At 40.3% G+C, this 16,693-nt stretch overlaps 1 protein-coding gene across 1 annotated transcript in view; it reads left to right on the forward strand.

Annotated features, from left to right (window-relative positions):
* Window positions 1-16,693, forward strand: part of nova2 (NOVA alternative splicing regulator 2) — an 89,482-nt gene that overhangs the window by 48,251 nt on the left and 24,538 nt on the right. Inside the window, exon 4 of the mRNA XM_067595393.1 lies at window positions 12,275-12,441. Coding sequence (XP_067451494.1) covers window positions 12,275-12,441 — 167 coding nt within the window. The remainder of the gene's footprint in view (window positions 1-12,274; window positions 12,442-16,693) is intronic.

Consider the following 16,693-nt stretch of genomic DNA (forward strand, 5'->3'; position numbering starts at 1 on the left):
GGAATAGAGAAAACAGTGGGAGAAAAGATGATGCGCTCTTAAGAAAGGATTTGACACGTATCAACGCATCCACGATCGCAAATCCTGTTTCACTAAAGCTTAGAAAAGTATTAAAAACTCGATAATAGCAGTAAAACTTGCAGTGTGTTGCATTAAGGGCTTCTGCTAATTTATCTACCTGAACTGAACATATAAATGTGTTGAAAATGACAGATGTATCTGAACAGGAAGTGAGGAGTTTCCTTTAAAAATACACAAGTCACAAGTTCAAATCTTTGCAATGGAAGCTCTTAGCATAATCGTCAAAAAGTTACAGTCATTGAGAGACTCTTTTGCATGCAATTACAGCTTTATTTGTCTGCATTTCCAAAAAAAAAGTAATTAGCTGTCTTTGTTTTTTCGCACAATCATAAATGTATCCTTTCAGAATGTCAATGGATGGATAGAAAAATGCGTTCAAAATCTTCAAAAATTGAAAAAAGAGAACAAAACACAACATGGATTTCCATCAATCTTAAAGAATTTTTAAAAAGTGTAGTTTTATGAACGGCGCAGATACCCAGCAAAGGGACTTTGTGGATTGGAGGAGTGAAGGACTCGGAGGTGGAGACTGGACGGAGAGCAGCAGGACTCTCCAAGTGAAAAGCGTTACATCAGAGCAGAGGAATTCCTCCCTTTTCTTCCAGCTTCTTTTGTTATTCTTTAGAGAGTTGCCTTATTCTTCTCACCGAGTGCTCTGTCGCTGCTGGACCTCAGGACAGATAAAGGAGGAGGAGGAGGAGAGGGGTGGGGGGGGTAGGAGAGGAAGGAGACCGGGGAAAGTAAGTGAGCAGAAACACTGAGGGAGGGCAAGGCAGGGTGGCTGACAGGAAACCATGTTTTTACTGTCCATGGTGCTGCTTTAAAAATGATACGCAAAAAAAAAAAACCACTAGGAGAAGAAGAAAGCAGAAGGAAAGTGCAGAGTAGAGGAAGAGCAGTGGACAGGAAATGACAGATAATAAAGCCTTAATGTTAAACACAACTTACATTTTCCACAGAAGACATTGTCTTGTGTCCACTTCTCTTCTTCTACTCTGCACTTTCCTTCTGCTCTCTTCTTCTTCTCTTGGTGCTTATTTTAGTTATGGTTGGTTTTTTTGTAACAGCTCGCACAACCATCTGTTTTATTACAATAAAAAAAACGTATAAATCAGAATAAAAGAATGAGATTTATTATTTATTCCTGCAGTAATCTTATTTTTCAAAATGATACAAAAGAAACCTTTATGATTTTATGATACATGGTGGTAATTGTGGTACTTTTTTTTTGGATGTTTCGTATGTAAGCACCACAAATATTTTATTTGTTTGTTTGTTCGTTTACTCTGTACTTTTCGGTTCATTGTGGTATTGTTTGTGGTAGTTTATGGTTGCTATAGTGACTCTGATTCTTTGTGAAACCTTCAATAATACTTTTGGGATTGTTAAGGCACTTTTAGGGTACTTTTTGGTCCTCTAAATACTGCTGATTAATATGTTTTCATACTTTTTATAGTGTTGTTTATAGTGCTGTGAAGGTCTCATGTGGAGCAATGTGAGCATGGTTTACAGCTATTTTCTGCAGAAGGCATTTTCTTATCACAAAATAGCATCAGGCTAGTAGTACAAGCTTTATACTGAAGCTACTGTAGATGAAACCTTTTATGTTAAGACTGTTTGCACTTCAGCCCAGGGAGACACCAGCATACCTGAGAAAAAAAAACTTTTTGTTTTCCCTGTTTTGTTGTTTTTACAGTCGGTGTAGACCAGTAAAAGCTGCACAACAGGCCAGCTGACCACAGTAACTCCAGGATTTAATACGTTTTTCCTAATTGACCATGATTTTGTCTGGTGTAAATGATTTCGAAGCCAGTGGGAGAGTGCGTGTTACAGCCCTGTAGGCACTCAGGGGAGACAAGCTGCGCTCTCTGCCAGCACGTTACAAAGCAACCATCACATTTTCATCCACATAAGCTGCAGTGTTGGACCAAGTCCGGATTTCTTTCTGTTTTTTTGTTTTTTTTTTTCTTGTTCACTCGCTTGTTTTCTTCCCTTTACAGTTTTGTTTTCCCTCGCTTACTTCCCTCTTTCTTTACTTCCTTTTTTTTCAGGTTTTCTTCTTAGATTGATCTTTCTATCTTTCCTCTCTTTGTTTTACAGTTTTTAGCTTTATTCTTTACTTCTTCCTTTCGTCCTCCGATCATTCACCCGTCTTTCATCCTTCCTTCCATCTATCGGCTCCCTCTACTCTCCTTCCCTCCTATCTGTTCTCTCTCTAATGAGGACTTGGTCGGCTGCAGCAGAGAACAGGTCCAAGTTTCCTTAGTGCTCCTGATTACATCAGCACATGCAGTCATGCTCTCTCTCTCTCTCTCTTTTTCTCTCTCTCACTCACACACACACACACACACACACACACACACACACACACACACACTCACAGACTGTCTCTCCTTTTGGAACAACTCATGACATCACCAACAGCTGCCCAGCTGCATAAAAGAGTGTGTGTTTGGCGTAAATGCACAATTCTGTGTGTGTGTGTGTGTGTGTGTGTGTGTGTGCATGGTTGGGGGCTGAGACTGTCAGTTGCCAAGGTAACAGCAGGATCAGTCAAGGAGTGAAGATTGACCGCCTCCTCCGCTGGTTTACAGTTGCAGGCCAAAACTTTGCAGCAGCAGTTATGTAACATCTATCTATCTATCTATCTATCTATCTATCTATCTATCTATCTATCTATCTATCTATCTATTGTTTTTAATCATACTATTGCTGCTGTTAAGTGATTAAAAATCTCTCTATCCCACTTTTTGGACAGTCGGTTCTGCTTTTGTCCCCACAGCTGGGCCTGCTCGTTAGACCATAAAACCTTTTTAATTGGATCTTGAGGTCTGTGCGGTCGTTTCCATCGGGGTATTGGGGTGTCAATCAATGAATCCATCCATCTCTCACTGACAGAGGCCCTTTGGTCATTGTCAGCACTTTTTTTTTCTCCGCATTATAGGGGACCATTGTGCTTGAGAAACGGAGGCAATTTCAATTTAGAGTAAGAGCAGGTTGGAAAGGGCACTTTATCGTGTGACAGAAGGTGATGTTTGGTCACGATTTATGGATTTAAAGGTACCACATGTAGCATTGAAACATCAATATGCATTACCACATTACTTTAATTCAGAGACATTAGTATATTACAGTCCACAAAGGCCATAGCAGAGAAGACTGTCAGCCTCTTCAGTCTTAAACTTTTATCTTTGCGCTACAGAAGAACTTCTTGTGGGAATTCTGCTTTGTTGCTTTACGGTACGAGACAGGAAATAATTTCACAGTGAAATGAACTGATGTGGTTTTAATTTTGAGATTCACAAATCATTTCGCTGGAAGATATGTCATCAAACTTTTGCCTCTTTGTTGTTGAGGAAAATGAATCCTGGGTCGGACCTAATAATGGATAGATATTGGTTTGTCTTGGTAATAATAGTCTGAGATGACTGTCTAGATGTGCTTGGATGAAATATTCACTCTTGTCAGTTTAATTATTATAAAACACTGAATCCAGATAACACCTCTCGTATGAAATGTTTTGCTTGTTTGTTTTAAAGCTCCACTCTCAAGTGAACCTCATTGAGTTTTTACACCTGTTCAGCTTCACATTCCTCTCATAACGGAAACTTCACGAGACTGACGATGCAACCGGGACAACTGCACCCGCAGCTGACCTTCATCTCTTCGACTTTACCTAGTTCCTCTCTCGTCTATCCATAGGTTGACGTCCTATAAGCCGTACTCTTTAACCCTCCGGGAACAACAAGGTGTTGAGCTGCACCTCTAACAGCCGACTAATCCAACAGATCTGATCAAAGGTAGCCAGTTAAACTGAGCTTATCCGCAGCCTAAGGAGATCTGTTTAATGAGCTTACATTAAACCAGCCTCCACATCTCACTTTGCTTCCAATCAGCTCTGATGGAGCCTTGGAGGTTATTTTATACCGAGAGATGGATTTTTCTATCTCTTTCTTTCTCTCTCTCTCTCTCTGTCTCTCTGTGTATCCCTCTGTGTGGATTTCCTTTTCATCATCATAATGTTTTCTGTATTTCCATCTATCCCTCCGTCTCTCTCTCTCTCTCTCTCTTCATGATTGCCATTTGATCCGTCTCTCTGCATCCGTCTCACTCTCTCCGTTTCAGCTTGCGTTTTTTTTTTTTTTTTTGGCGTGACATGAATCCATGTAAAGCCGCAGAATAAATCATTAAAGGAAGAAAAACATAACAAAGAACAGAAAATCAAAGCATAGCTTAGAAATCTGAAATAAAATCAAATAAATAACAATCATTTATGTTATTCATGAAGCATTTTTGCCACTCAGACGTCACATAAAAGCCTCATAACAACATTTAACTTCAACGTCTCTTCCATCCTACATTACACGTATCTTTCTATCTTTCTCTGTCTATGTTTCTCTATACATCTTGCAGCATCTCCATATCTTGTCCTTTTTTCTCTCTCTTCCTCTCTTGTTTCTCTGACGTGACTTTGTTGTGACAGGTTTCACAGAGGTTTCTCTCTCTCCGCGCCCCTGTCTGTCTGTCTCTCCGTTCGTCTCTGTACGTCTCCCTCTTTCTCTGGTGTCACTCCATTTTGACATTTCTGTCGTGACTCTGCGCCGATCTGCCTCTCCGTCTCTGAGGTTCTGTCCATTTTCTGTCTTTTCCCCCTCTCTTCCCCATCTCTTGATGTTTTACGGATGTGACAGAAGTCGTGTGAATCTCTGTATCTCTTTCTATCAGTTGTCTGTCTCTCTCTTCTGCTGATTTTTTTTTTTTTTTACCATCGGCGTGGCGCTGGAAGTGAAAAAGCTGTACATCTCGGCATAGCAGGGGATGAACATCATGTACCTGTGAACACAAGACCTGTGGCGCTGCTGTCACATCTCATCTCTTCTTTCTCATCTGCTCTGTTATTCTTTGCTGACATTTCTCAAATATTCAAAAAGTTTGAGGAACTAAACTTCAGGGATCTTTAAAGGACTGAGGAGAAATTATTGATTTTTTTATTTTTTTTTATTTTTATTTTACAAATGGGTCACTTTGCAGGAATTTACCAGCATGTATCTGACAACTTCTTGTTGAGCTGCTGGCGGTTTTCAGCCCCAAATCAGCCTGTTTATGTCTTTTAATGGTTGTCTGAGCTGAAAAACAACATTAATAAACCATGATGGAATAACATTTCTTCCAGTTTTGGATGCTTTCTGACTTTAAAGATGTTAAAGAAAGAAAGTCACAGATTTTGGGTTTTTTTTATATCAAGGACTGTAAATTCATAACTATAAATATATAAATGGTCAACTGAGCATTGACTCACTTTCTGACTGAGTTTTATCTTTCATTTTATCATTAGAGGCACACGACAGAAACAACTAAAGCTTCTGTATATTGTTGTTGGTTTGGTTCTGCACTGTCAACTATATATAGTATGTATATATGACAAAAAATGTACATACAAGGAAAAATAGGTTCTTCAATTATATAACATTGTCAGGGAAAAAATATTACAACAAATAAGCCTGACAGTGTTATATAATTACATAATCTGATCATTTTTTCATGATACCATATTAGCTTACTCTAAGAAAGTTGGGATTTAAAGGGATACTTCAACAAAGTTAAGGAGGCTTGAAAGGGACAAATTTAAATTTAGTTCCTAATATAGCTCCAAAAACACTGGATACCACAATTCCCATAATGCAATTATGTAGCATCTTTTATTAGACTGATAAATAATAGCGTCTTTCAAACACCGTGCTCACATTTTGTGATGTAAGTGTTCTGTAAAAATAATTGCAGTCCTCAAAATCTAAACTGAGATAACCCTGATGACATCATAGGGGTTATTTTCCTAGACTTTCCAAAAAAACATAAAAGCTCCTCCAGAAGAAATTTTACAACTATTTTCACTGGCTGAGTAGTGCTCACTATGACGGTTGAACTGAACTTAAGATGTAAAATAAGCATTTTGGTGTTTAATCTTGGTCTCTGTATGAAATCGATATCCTGGCTGTCACTCGCCTTTAAAACACCTCTAAACTAGTTATGCTGCTATACAACTATGGTAGCCCAGAGTGGCCAACTCTCTCCACCCACTGCTGGAAGAGGCTGGAAGGAGTGAATCACGGCTTCTGGCTGCAGGTTGACCGCTCTGCTGCAATTAACAAGCTGAGAGAGACACCGAGTCATTGTTACAGTGAGGAGCCACTGTAACTACATCACTGCGGCGGTCAGCGTGAGGTCACACTGACACACCGCTGTTCTCGCTGTTACCGATGAGCGCCTACGCCACAGGATATTCTGACCTCTGTTATTCTTGGGTTGTTGAATTATTTGCATGTAACACATTTACGATCTCAAACTTAAGTTTTCTCATGCCATCCCCTCCCACCGCAGGATCGAGTTGCTTTTGATTTAAGACATGCTAACATGTGCGCGTCTCTCTGCGATCGACTTTTAGCGCTGAGGGACGTTTTATTAGAATTTCTTTAGTATGGTCATACCGAGCGTGCATATGTTGCTGTGCATTACTGTGAGTCAGAAATCAGAGGCGAAGCAGCTCTCTGTGCTTTCTGTCTTGCTGCCTCCAGTGCCTCACTGGTCATCAGGGAGAGGAGGAGGAGGAGGAGGAGGAGGAGGAGGAGGAGAGCAGAGGAGGAAGGAGTGAGTCATGCTAGTTAGACTTTAATAAAAAACAACAGGGTCCAAAGCCTGGATCATGATGATGATCATGATGAGTGTTCTGGTGTCAAACTAACTTGGGTCACTTGGTCACCGTGGAGATAGCGAGCTGAAGTTCACGTCTGGTATGAATTTCACAGACTCTTGCTTTTTTTCATTTTTCAGTCCTCCTCATCCTCTGATAGGAATAAGAGCCTTCAGTAATTGAACCTCTTGAACGTTTTGTACCCAACGCTGAAGGCTTGTGCGGTCTGACACCGGAGTGAAGCGGAGCTGCAAAGCGTGTGTTTACTGACATTCGCCAATTTGTTACCAAAGATGTTTCTCAGTACCATGACTGAACAGATTTTTACTGATTTTACTTTTTCACAGCAGACATTTTTGACTTGTCATACCGTTGACGATGGCTCAGTTTGAAACCTCATGCACTATGCCACGGTCATGAATTTGGAAAAACTAAATGGAACTGAGTCATTATTAATGTTATTAATTGCACCTGTGCTTTTCCTGCTCTGCCATGTCAAAGTGTCCGCTGTGAAAAAGGTCCATAGTTGCCACAGTTACAGGTGTTTTATTTTTAGGAATGTTAACAAAACTCTGACCTGAAACTTTCCGTAGAGTGTTGTGAGACTTTAGCACTCCCTTTTTTGTTGCATCTGTACTGTATTTTACAGCCTGTGTTCTTTTGTGGTTTTCTCCACTTTTACTGTTTCGGTCCTTCTATAATCTTGTTTCATTTTTTGTAATCTTTTCCCTCCATTATCTTGCCATGTGGTGCATCACTAATTTTTTCCCAAACACTGTAACATCCCCTGGTTAGTTTCTCAGTTCCATCTTCTCCCCAAAGTCCTTATCAACCTTGAACATAGTCCAAACTTTCGGGATGTTAGAATAATAGTTGTGGTTGCACATGTGGTTGCAAATGGTGGTTTTTTGTTTTGTGTTTGATGTAGTGGTCTTTCTTAACAATGTAATGAAACGTTTTGCCTGACCAATAAGGATTGACAGCGCCGTTGGCTTCTTGACAAGGTGCTTAAATTGGTAATAAAATGGAAATTAAAGTAGAACTTGTTACAATGGCTTCATGTTACCTAATTTTCCTGCAGTGGAAAAGATTCCTGAGTCGACTGTGCCTGTGCACATTGTGAATATCAGTCCTATATATACAGAATATTGCTGCTGTGTTGCATAAACGCAGTCTGAGCAACATTTAACAGATATTGCTTCAGCAGCTGCATCACGTCAAGTTTGGAGCTTCGAGCCATAAATATGTCAAATGATCAGGTTCATTTTACAAGGGGAAATGCAAAAGTCGCACACAAAGAGAGTGGAGGAACACACACACACACACACACATACACACACACAAAGTGATGTCTTGCACCAGTGGGACCAGTACAGAGGTAACTGCCAGAAGAGCTCGCTCTGGATCACTTAGGGATGTGTAAATTCTTTTGTGCTGGCGCTGGTTTGGCATTTGTGTGTCTGTGTCTGTGAGTTTGTGTGTGTTTGCTGCATGAGGAATATGGAGACATCAGTAAGCTAGCATAAAGTTTAACCAATGATCATTGAAGAGAAACGCACAAAACTGCCCTTTCAAAGAAGATCGTACTGAGCTGTACATTCGTGTTTCCTCCCTTACAACTTTTGGATACATAGGGAGATAAAATCGCAAAGCAAAAATTAATTTCAAGTTCCATTAATTAAGATTTTTAGATTCTGAAAATAACTGATTAACTGATTGTCAGCAAACAAACTGTGATGAAATGATTGTGTATTATACGTCCAGCACCGAACGGCAGACAGACAAAGTTAGCTACTAGCAGGTGAAGAAAACTGAACTTTAAGCAGCTAAAGAGGCAGATATTTTTCATCTGAACACTATCACAACCCCAAATTACTGTTGCTCCATGTCTGCTGGATGTATGTTAGCCATGACATCTTTACAAGGTGATATTATGTCCGGGCTTTGTGTCTGGCAGCTTGTAGTGTGTTGTTCTGCCCCCTAGTGGCCAAAAAAGACACATTCCTGCTTTAAACTAATGTGTTCCTCATTTTAAAAAAGACTTCATTTACTCTATGCACCAACAGTGTTACCACAGCAACACTTTGATGGACTAGCATACCACCACTGCAATGCACCTAAAGCCCCTGAGATAAAAGCATCAATCATATCTGTATTGTAATATAGGATTATTCATTGATCTCTAGGTAAATATTTTGGAATGACATTAAGGAGGTCTTTGCTGCAGCGGCACAGCTGTACAGCAGCTTCAATTTGATCTCCCCTGACAGAGTGGCCTTTTCTGCTACACTTACACTCCTGCACAAGCACGCACACACTTACACACTAACAAAAGGCATGTATGCACAATCGCAAGCTACACATAAAGACAAACACACACTCACACACTCATGCCAAGACAATGGCCTGCTAATCCTCGCCTCTGATTGGACGAGTCCAGATTACCCAGAGGGCACCAGCTGTCGGGGAGAGGCGAGGCCCAGTTTCCTCAGTATCAGCACACACACACACACACACAGGCACACACACACACACTCCACTGGCCATGTCACTCTGCTCACTAATAATAAAATGAAGAATGAGACGTTCACTAACTCAGCATGGAGGCTACACCTGAAATATCATGCTAACACCTACTTTATGTGATTTGTTTGCTCATCGTCACGCTCACTTGGCCAAACCGAAGCATTCAGCTGCTGTCAACAGAGACTGTTTGTCACTGCTGTCAACACACTGTAAAAATAGGAAAGGGAATTAATACCACTATAACGCTAACAGGCGTTACAAAGATCCAGCACAGCCAGGTAGCCAAATGCTGCAAATGCCTGAACGTGCTGTGTATGCTTTTATTTTTAGCCCCTGCTGTTTCAACCCTTCCACACTGTTTCTTACTCTTTGTCTACAGCGTGTGCACGAATCCTTACTATGAGAAAGTCCACATTTAAGGCTTTTTAAAAGTAGTAAAAAGGATAGTAAAGGTATCTTCTCTTTGATTAATGCAGAGCAGGAATGGAAAACATGTATTGGACATTCACCGACAATTAATTTCCTGCTGTCTGCACTTTTACTGTATCATAAATATAACATGTCTGTGTTTGGTTGGACTCATCAGGCTGCTTTGACTTCTGTTTCTTAATTTTATTTACTTAATTGGTCTGAAATTTAATAGCAGGCACTATCAGAAGGGTCCTTAAATTGGCTTCTTGAACTCTTTGCCCCTTATGACATGATGCATCCATCAGTTCTCAACCCCCCTCATACACACATCCAGCATCTTTCATCCCCTCTCTTCCCTCTCTTCCCTCAATCCGTCTGCTCCCAGTGCAGCCACAGAGGGCCCGGCCGGGCCAAACTGAGCCAGTCCAACAATGGAGACGAGAAGTGCTAACTGACACGCTGCTGGGTTGAGATAAGAACAGATCCCGCCAAATAATGGAGTCAAGGGAGGGAAAGAGAGAGAGAGAGATACGGAAGAGGGAGAGGAAGAGGAGGAAGAGAGGGGGGGTGGGGGCGATAGGGAAACAAAGCGAGTTAGAGAGGGAGGAAGAAAGAGAGAAGAGAAGAGAGAGACAATAAATGCTGAAAGGGTGAAAGAGAGAGAAAGCTGACAAGAGATTTACTTTCTGTGTGTTGTTGATGTACAACTGGACTGAGAGGCTTTGCATTGGCCTAGATTCTCCTCTGTTACACCCTCTGTCTGTCTGTCTGTCTGTCTGTCCGTCCGTCAGCACTAGTCCTCCTCTCTGGATCCAACACTGATGTATTCATTCTCTTATTAATATTATTGGTTTCTTCTCTCACGCACATCAGATTTGCAATAAAACGCTAACTGTGAGGTTAAAGGGATGAATTCCATAAAGAGTTTTATCCTATTTACAAATCACATCACAGATCATCATTTTTGCAAGCCATGCTGTTGTGTTTCAGGTATCCATTGGTTTCTAATCATTTATGTATTTATTTTTGTTATTTTCATGCTTTTATCGAAGACGACGGTAGACAGATGACAGACAGTAAATCAGGAGAAAGAGAAGGGGAATTCTGTCTTCAAACCGGAAATGTTGCGGTTCACGGTTGGCGTCTTCACCCATAAGACAAAACAATAAAAAAAAAAAAAGTATCATTTCCTACGACTTACAGATAGACTGCACTGGTAATAAATGATCTGCTCTACTTGATTGCCAATTCCAATAAACCAACAATCGTTCTGCATTTGATGTTGTAAACACTGGATGTTTGGTCACACAAAAAACAGAAAAACAAAGACACATGCACAATAGACAGCATGAGCACACACAAATATAAACACATGAACTAGCACATGCAAACATAGAGTTTTTCTTCTTTGTGTTTTGTGTATTCCCTGCAAATATCCGGCTGTATTTTGACTTTCTTAGTGAACGTAAATCCCAGTTCCTACTGCTGAAGTAGTAAAGAGTAAATACTCTCAACCTCCCGGCCTTTTTTTATTTCTATAATAGGCTTTAGCCAGTTTATGTGGCGCTGATATAAATCTTGAAGATACAGGTTTTAATGCTTACACACATGTTCAGCCCAAACTGAAGAAGCAGTTTGGAAATCATCGCACCATGTTTTATTTTTCTGTGACCGGGGAATTCATTTCCTGATTGGACCACGTCCTGGAAACAGACGTAAACTGAAAGTTTCTGATACGTTCAGGAAAAGAAGATGCAGTGGAAATGTTTTTTAAACGTTGCACTCTATATGCACTTTGTTTCGCTAGTCTTTCACTGATTTAGCACCTCCATCTTATAATAGTAGTATTGTGTGTGAAATTGCTTCAAGCAATCTAATCTAATATGTAATTACAAGCTATAAATATCATCCACCACACTTCATTCTGCATGTTTTCATTTTTTATGTACTATTCTATAGATAATTCATTTTTTCTTTGCTGTTACTATTTGCTGGCACAGCAACCTAATTTCCCTGCAGGGATCATTAAAGTTTTCTGGTATATTTTCTTATCGCACAGTTGTTGTTTTGTTTTTTTTGTTTAACAGCAGTTTGAGCCAGGGCCGGTATCATTTTCATTCAACAGCACATAAAAATGATGAAAACACAGAGTGTGCGAGTCAGAATTGGAACATATCCTGCACAAGATCAAACCTTTACCTGCTCCCGCCTGTGTGGAAACACTTTAAAATGTTCATAAGAAGGAACAGCTGCAAGTGCTAAAACTCCTAAACGTAGTGAACCTGTTTTTGTACAAAGAAGTGATGTGCAAAGGTGTTATGGAAATAAATGTTTTGAATAAGGTTCCACTGCTTCTTCTTCTTCTTATTGTTCTTGATGTGCCAGAGCATTATAAAAGACTTTGCATGCACCCATTTGATGATGTGATCATATCGCATCCTCTTCAGAATATTTGCACGTCTGCAACCGATGCAGACACACAGAGTACATACATTGTACTTTGTATGTCTTCCAAGGAGCCAGTATTGACTCATACACTTACCTGTCCATGTGTGTGTGTTTGTGCAGGAACGACAGAGCGGGTGTGTCTGATCCAGGGGACGGTGGAGGCGCTGAACGGCGTCCATGACTTCATCGCTGAGAAGGTGAGGGAGATGCCTCAGAGCACCCAGAAGACAGAGCCGGTCAGCATCCTGCAGCCACAGACCACCGTCAACCCCGACCGCATCAAACAGGTTAGTCAGTCTATTCTGTTCTGTTCTTTTCAAGGAAAACCTGGAGCAACCGAGGCTATCCCTGGTTACTCATGAGTTTGTTGAAAACATAAATACAATATTGTGTGTATATTATAGTTTGTGTGTTTGTGTGTGTGTGTGTGTGTGTGTGCATGCTGTCAGCTGTGCTTCGCCTGACAGGATGTGTGTGTGAGAAAGAGAGGGAGGGAAGTGTTTGCTTGTGTGTGTGTGTGTTTCTGTGGTCGAGTTGTGATTTTCTGTTTGAGCGAAGCTGAAAAAAAAAAAAGGTTAAAAAAATAACAACAGGCGAGCAGACGCATGTAAACAGATAAGGGAGGGAGGAATACAAAAGAGGTGAAAAAATGGACACACGCACGCGCACGCACACACACACACACCGTGTCGGCAACCAAAACATCCACGCCAACAGGAAATGGTTTCCTGCTGAGGGAGGAAGTGTGAGCGAGTGTCCTGATCACTCTCTCTCACACAACTAAACACACATGGGTTTTGTGTGAGAAGTGTCTTAATGAAGACACTGCTCAATTGTGTAAAGACCTCATTCTGAGTAATGCTGAGCACATCCTCAGAGACCTTACTCACCCCGCTACACAACAGGTTCCAACTAAGCTATCGGGCCAAAGGAAGGATCCTGCAAAGGAAAATAAGAACAACCGGGTTTAGCAAGTCTTTTGTTCTTTCAGCGATTAGACTGTTAAATGAGAGGGACAGTATAAAGCAGAGGATTTGATGGTATTTTTGGCCGGGGCTATGTGCAATGGTAATTCTTTGCATGGGGCAATATATTTAAATTTATCTTATTAGTTGGTTCTAATGCTGATGCATTGTTTGTTTCACGGGGATCATGTAGTCCACTGTATATGAAGTATTTATCTGTCTTTGTGTGTGTTAGTGTATGCAAAGCAAAGGTGCTTGGAAATGCTCTGTGTGTGTGTGTGTGTGTGTGTGTGTGTGTGTGTGTGTGTGTGTGTGTGGTAGGGGGATGGAAGGGGCGGACTGCATATTGTATAGTTGTATTTATTTATATCTGTTTTTATGACTACATCTTGACCACCTGAATTTCCCTGTCTGGGATAATGAAGGTTATCTTGACCTTGACTCTATTGTTACAAAATAATTATGGACAGAAGTATCTGCCATGAAATATTTAAACAGAACTACATTCAATCTCTAAACAAATTTTTTACACTCATTTTCTTCTAATGTAACTCTTTGCACTAACATATTTTAACCACTAGGTGGCATTAGTTAAAGCCACTCTGTGTGGAATTTTTATTTGATTTCAGTATCTTTCCACTTGTTTTGATGGAATAATACTTTGTTTATAGTGAGACGGTCTTTGTGAAACGTCTATGTGTTGCTGCCCACTCATCTCAGTGTCTTCAGGTCAGATGTGTTTGCAGGCGTGATGAGGTGTATCGGCACACCTAGCTGTCTGCTGCAGTGTCTTTTTTCGTAGTACCACTGGGGGGCGCCTCGTTGTAAAATTTTCTAATCCTTGGGTGGCTTTAATTTGCTTTAAAAAATTAACAAGTTGCCTGTAAAGTGATATGATTTGATGCAAGACAGTTGTCTGTTATTCAAAAATCAGACTTCAGAGGGGCTGCAGAAGATAATATAGTAAATTAAAGAGAGTCTTCCTATAGCTTTCATTGCTTAATTCTCATAGAGGGTTTCTGAAGAGTTGAAACCTGTTCCTGGTGTTTTCTGGTCATATACTAAGATATTGTGTGTGATCATCTACGTCTGCACTGGACAGTACATTGTGACCACCTTGTAATTTAAACAAAAATAAAGATGGGATTGTTTTATTCGTTCTAGTTCATCACTCTCTCATTGCTTTATACCTCCACCTCTCAGTGAGCTTCAAGCAATTTAATCTAATATGTAATTACAGGTTATGTTTTCGTTTTTATTTACATAGATTTTCTATTTCTGCTGTTACTATTTGCTGTAACAGTGAATTCAACAGCTGCAGCTCTCATAATACATTTTAATATCAGCAGTTTATAATTAAGCTTTAAGACCAATGAAATAAAGTCGCCGCACAAACTTTTGATAAACGGTTTCACTAAATTGGTTTTTGCCAAGAAACTTTTTTATTTTAATTTCAACAGTTCACATGAAGCTCATTCCGCTGCAGATTGTACAACTAAATCTGAGTGCCAATACCAGCTGTGTGATGGAGGACAATTAGTGCGCCCATTGATTATGATCCCAGTCTGTTTAAGTGATTATCATCATTCTCTCTTCATGATTGTTCTCTATTGATTAGTCAGGTCTGGCGTTGTTTCCATCTATTGACTGTTCAGGCCTGCTAGACGATGCATTCAACCAGGCCTGTGGGCACACACACACACACACACACACACACACAATATAGTGGCACTAAAAGACTTAAACTTGTCTTGAAAAACACATTAAACAAACCTTAACTAACAGTAAGAAGTAATCATTATGAAAAAGCTGAAATGATGACATCTGCTTCCTGGCAAAAAACTAAATTAAATTTTGAAAAATGTCCCCAGAAGTTTCTGTTTTTCCTCTTCATCTCTCAGCTCTGGTGTTGCGTTAGTGTTGCATATGTTTTCCCCCGCTGCGATTTCTCATCCTCCGTCATAAGCAGAATTTGGGGGCGGTGGGGGGAGGGAGGGGAGGGGAAGGAGAGCTACGCCTTTATAGTTTTGAATAATTACAGACTCGTGTACCCACACACACACACACACACACATATATACACACAGTCCCCAGATATAGAGGGTTTTTTTTTTTTTTTTGCCGAGTACACAATTCAGAGGTGCAGTTATGAAAAGAGTGTTATGCATAATTAATCAATACTGGGTGCACGGATTCACATACACATGAACGCACCGACTCACCCACACACATTTCTCGAGCCCACACACACTCTGCAGAGTTTAACTAACAATATTACTTTGCACATACGGTGTCTTGTTCCTTTGTTTTTGCAGAATTGATGTCTTGTTCTAATATTAATGCAAAAAAAGAAATCTTAAGTTTGACTCTTGTCAGGCTGGGCATGTGGCCAAAAGTATATGGACACATGAACATGACACCTGTAGATGTTGAACATCTCCTCAGCCACAAAAGCGCTAGTGAGATCAGCTGCTAATGATGGGTCATAAGATCCGGCTCGCGCTAGATAAGGCCTTTAAATGACGTATTTGTAAATCTAACCACATCCTAAACACTGCACTAAAAGTTCCAGCCTCTATATGCTGTTTGTCCTCCGGAAATGGATTAAATAGTGAAATCAATACCGCAGCTTTCGCCTTCTTTCTCCAGGCTGTTTCCTGCGTGTTATGTCTTTTACTCAGTTTGTATCTTCTGCACCGTGAGCGTTTGAGCCTGAGGCTGACTGACAGTTGAGTAATGCTGTTTTGGACCAAGCGAGCAGCCACGGGGAGACAAGCAGGCTAATAGCTGCTGATATTAAGACACTTATAATAGAGGGCGAATCCCCCTGTTGCTCTTTGGGCTATTTATAGCATCTCGGAGAGGCGACTAAATGGGTTTGGGCGGTATTTCATGACACATATACAGACACACAGATACATACAGGAAAAAGAAACCCCCCACACCAAAGATGGGGAGAGTTGTCTTCTTCAACCCTGACGGACACACGGAGGCCTCCACTGTTCAAATACAGTTCATACAGCTGAGCATCGTTCAAAGAACCTTATTTTAAAGTCTAGAAAAGTTGTGAAAGTGAGTATAAATATGACACTCAAATGGATTCACAAAATGTTTTCTCTAACTTGAGGTGAAATATAAGGAGAACAGTAAGTGTGAAGGACTTATTATGAACTTATTTAATTATATAACCTTGAAAAGTAAGTAGATTTGTTTTAAAAGTTAAAAAAAAAAAGTAAAAGTACTTTTGTTTTCTTGCTACATGCAGCAGCACAGCAACTTATCTTGTGTTGTCAGATGTGTTGCAATGCTTTAAAATGCAAGACAGAGTGGATTTCATTGAGTTTCTGTTGGTTCTTTTTCTTTTTTGCACGTATCACGTGAGGTTTTGAACTATTTCCACTGAAGTTTGGGGTTTGTGAGAGACAGTTTTTTAAAACAGTCATGATTAATGTAGCAGAGGCTGAGATATCCTGATTTTTATCTCTTATGCTTCAAGGGTCAACAGGAACACTTATGGTCAATGGACTATTAGTAAGCTGAGAAGCCTTAGTAGAATCTCCAGTATCCTCATAGG

This window comes from Thunnus thynnus, chromosome 7, assembly GCF_963924715.1.
Source record: "Thunnus thynnus chromosome 7, fThuThy2.1, whole genome shotgun sequence".
Lineage (NCBI taxonomy): Eukaryota > Metazoa > Chordata > Actinopteri > Scombriformes > Scombridae > Thunnus > Thunnus thynnus.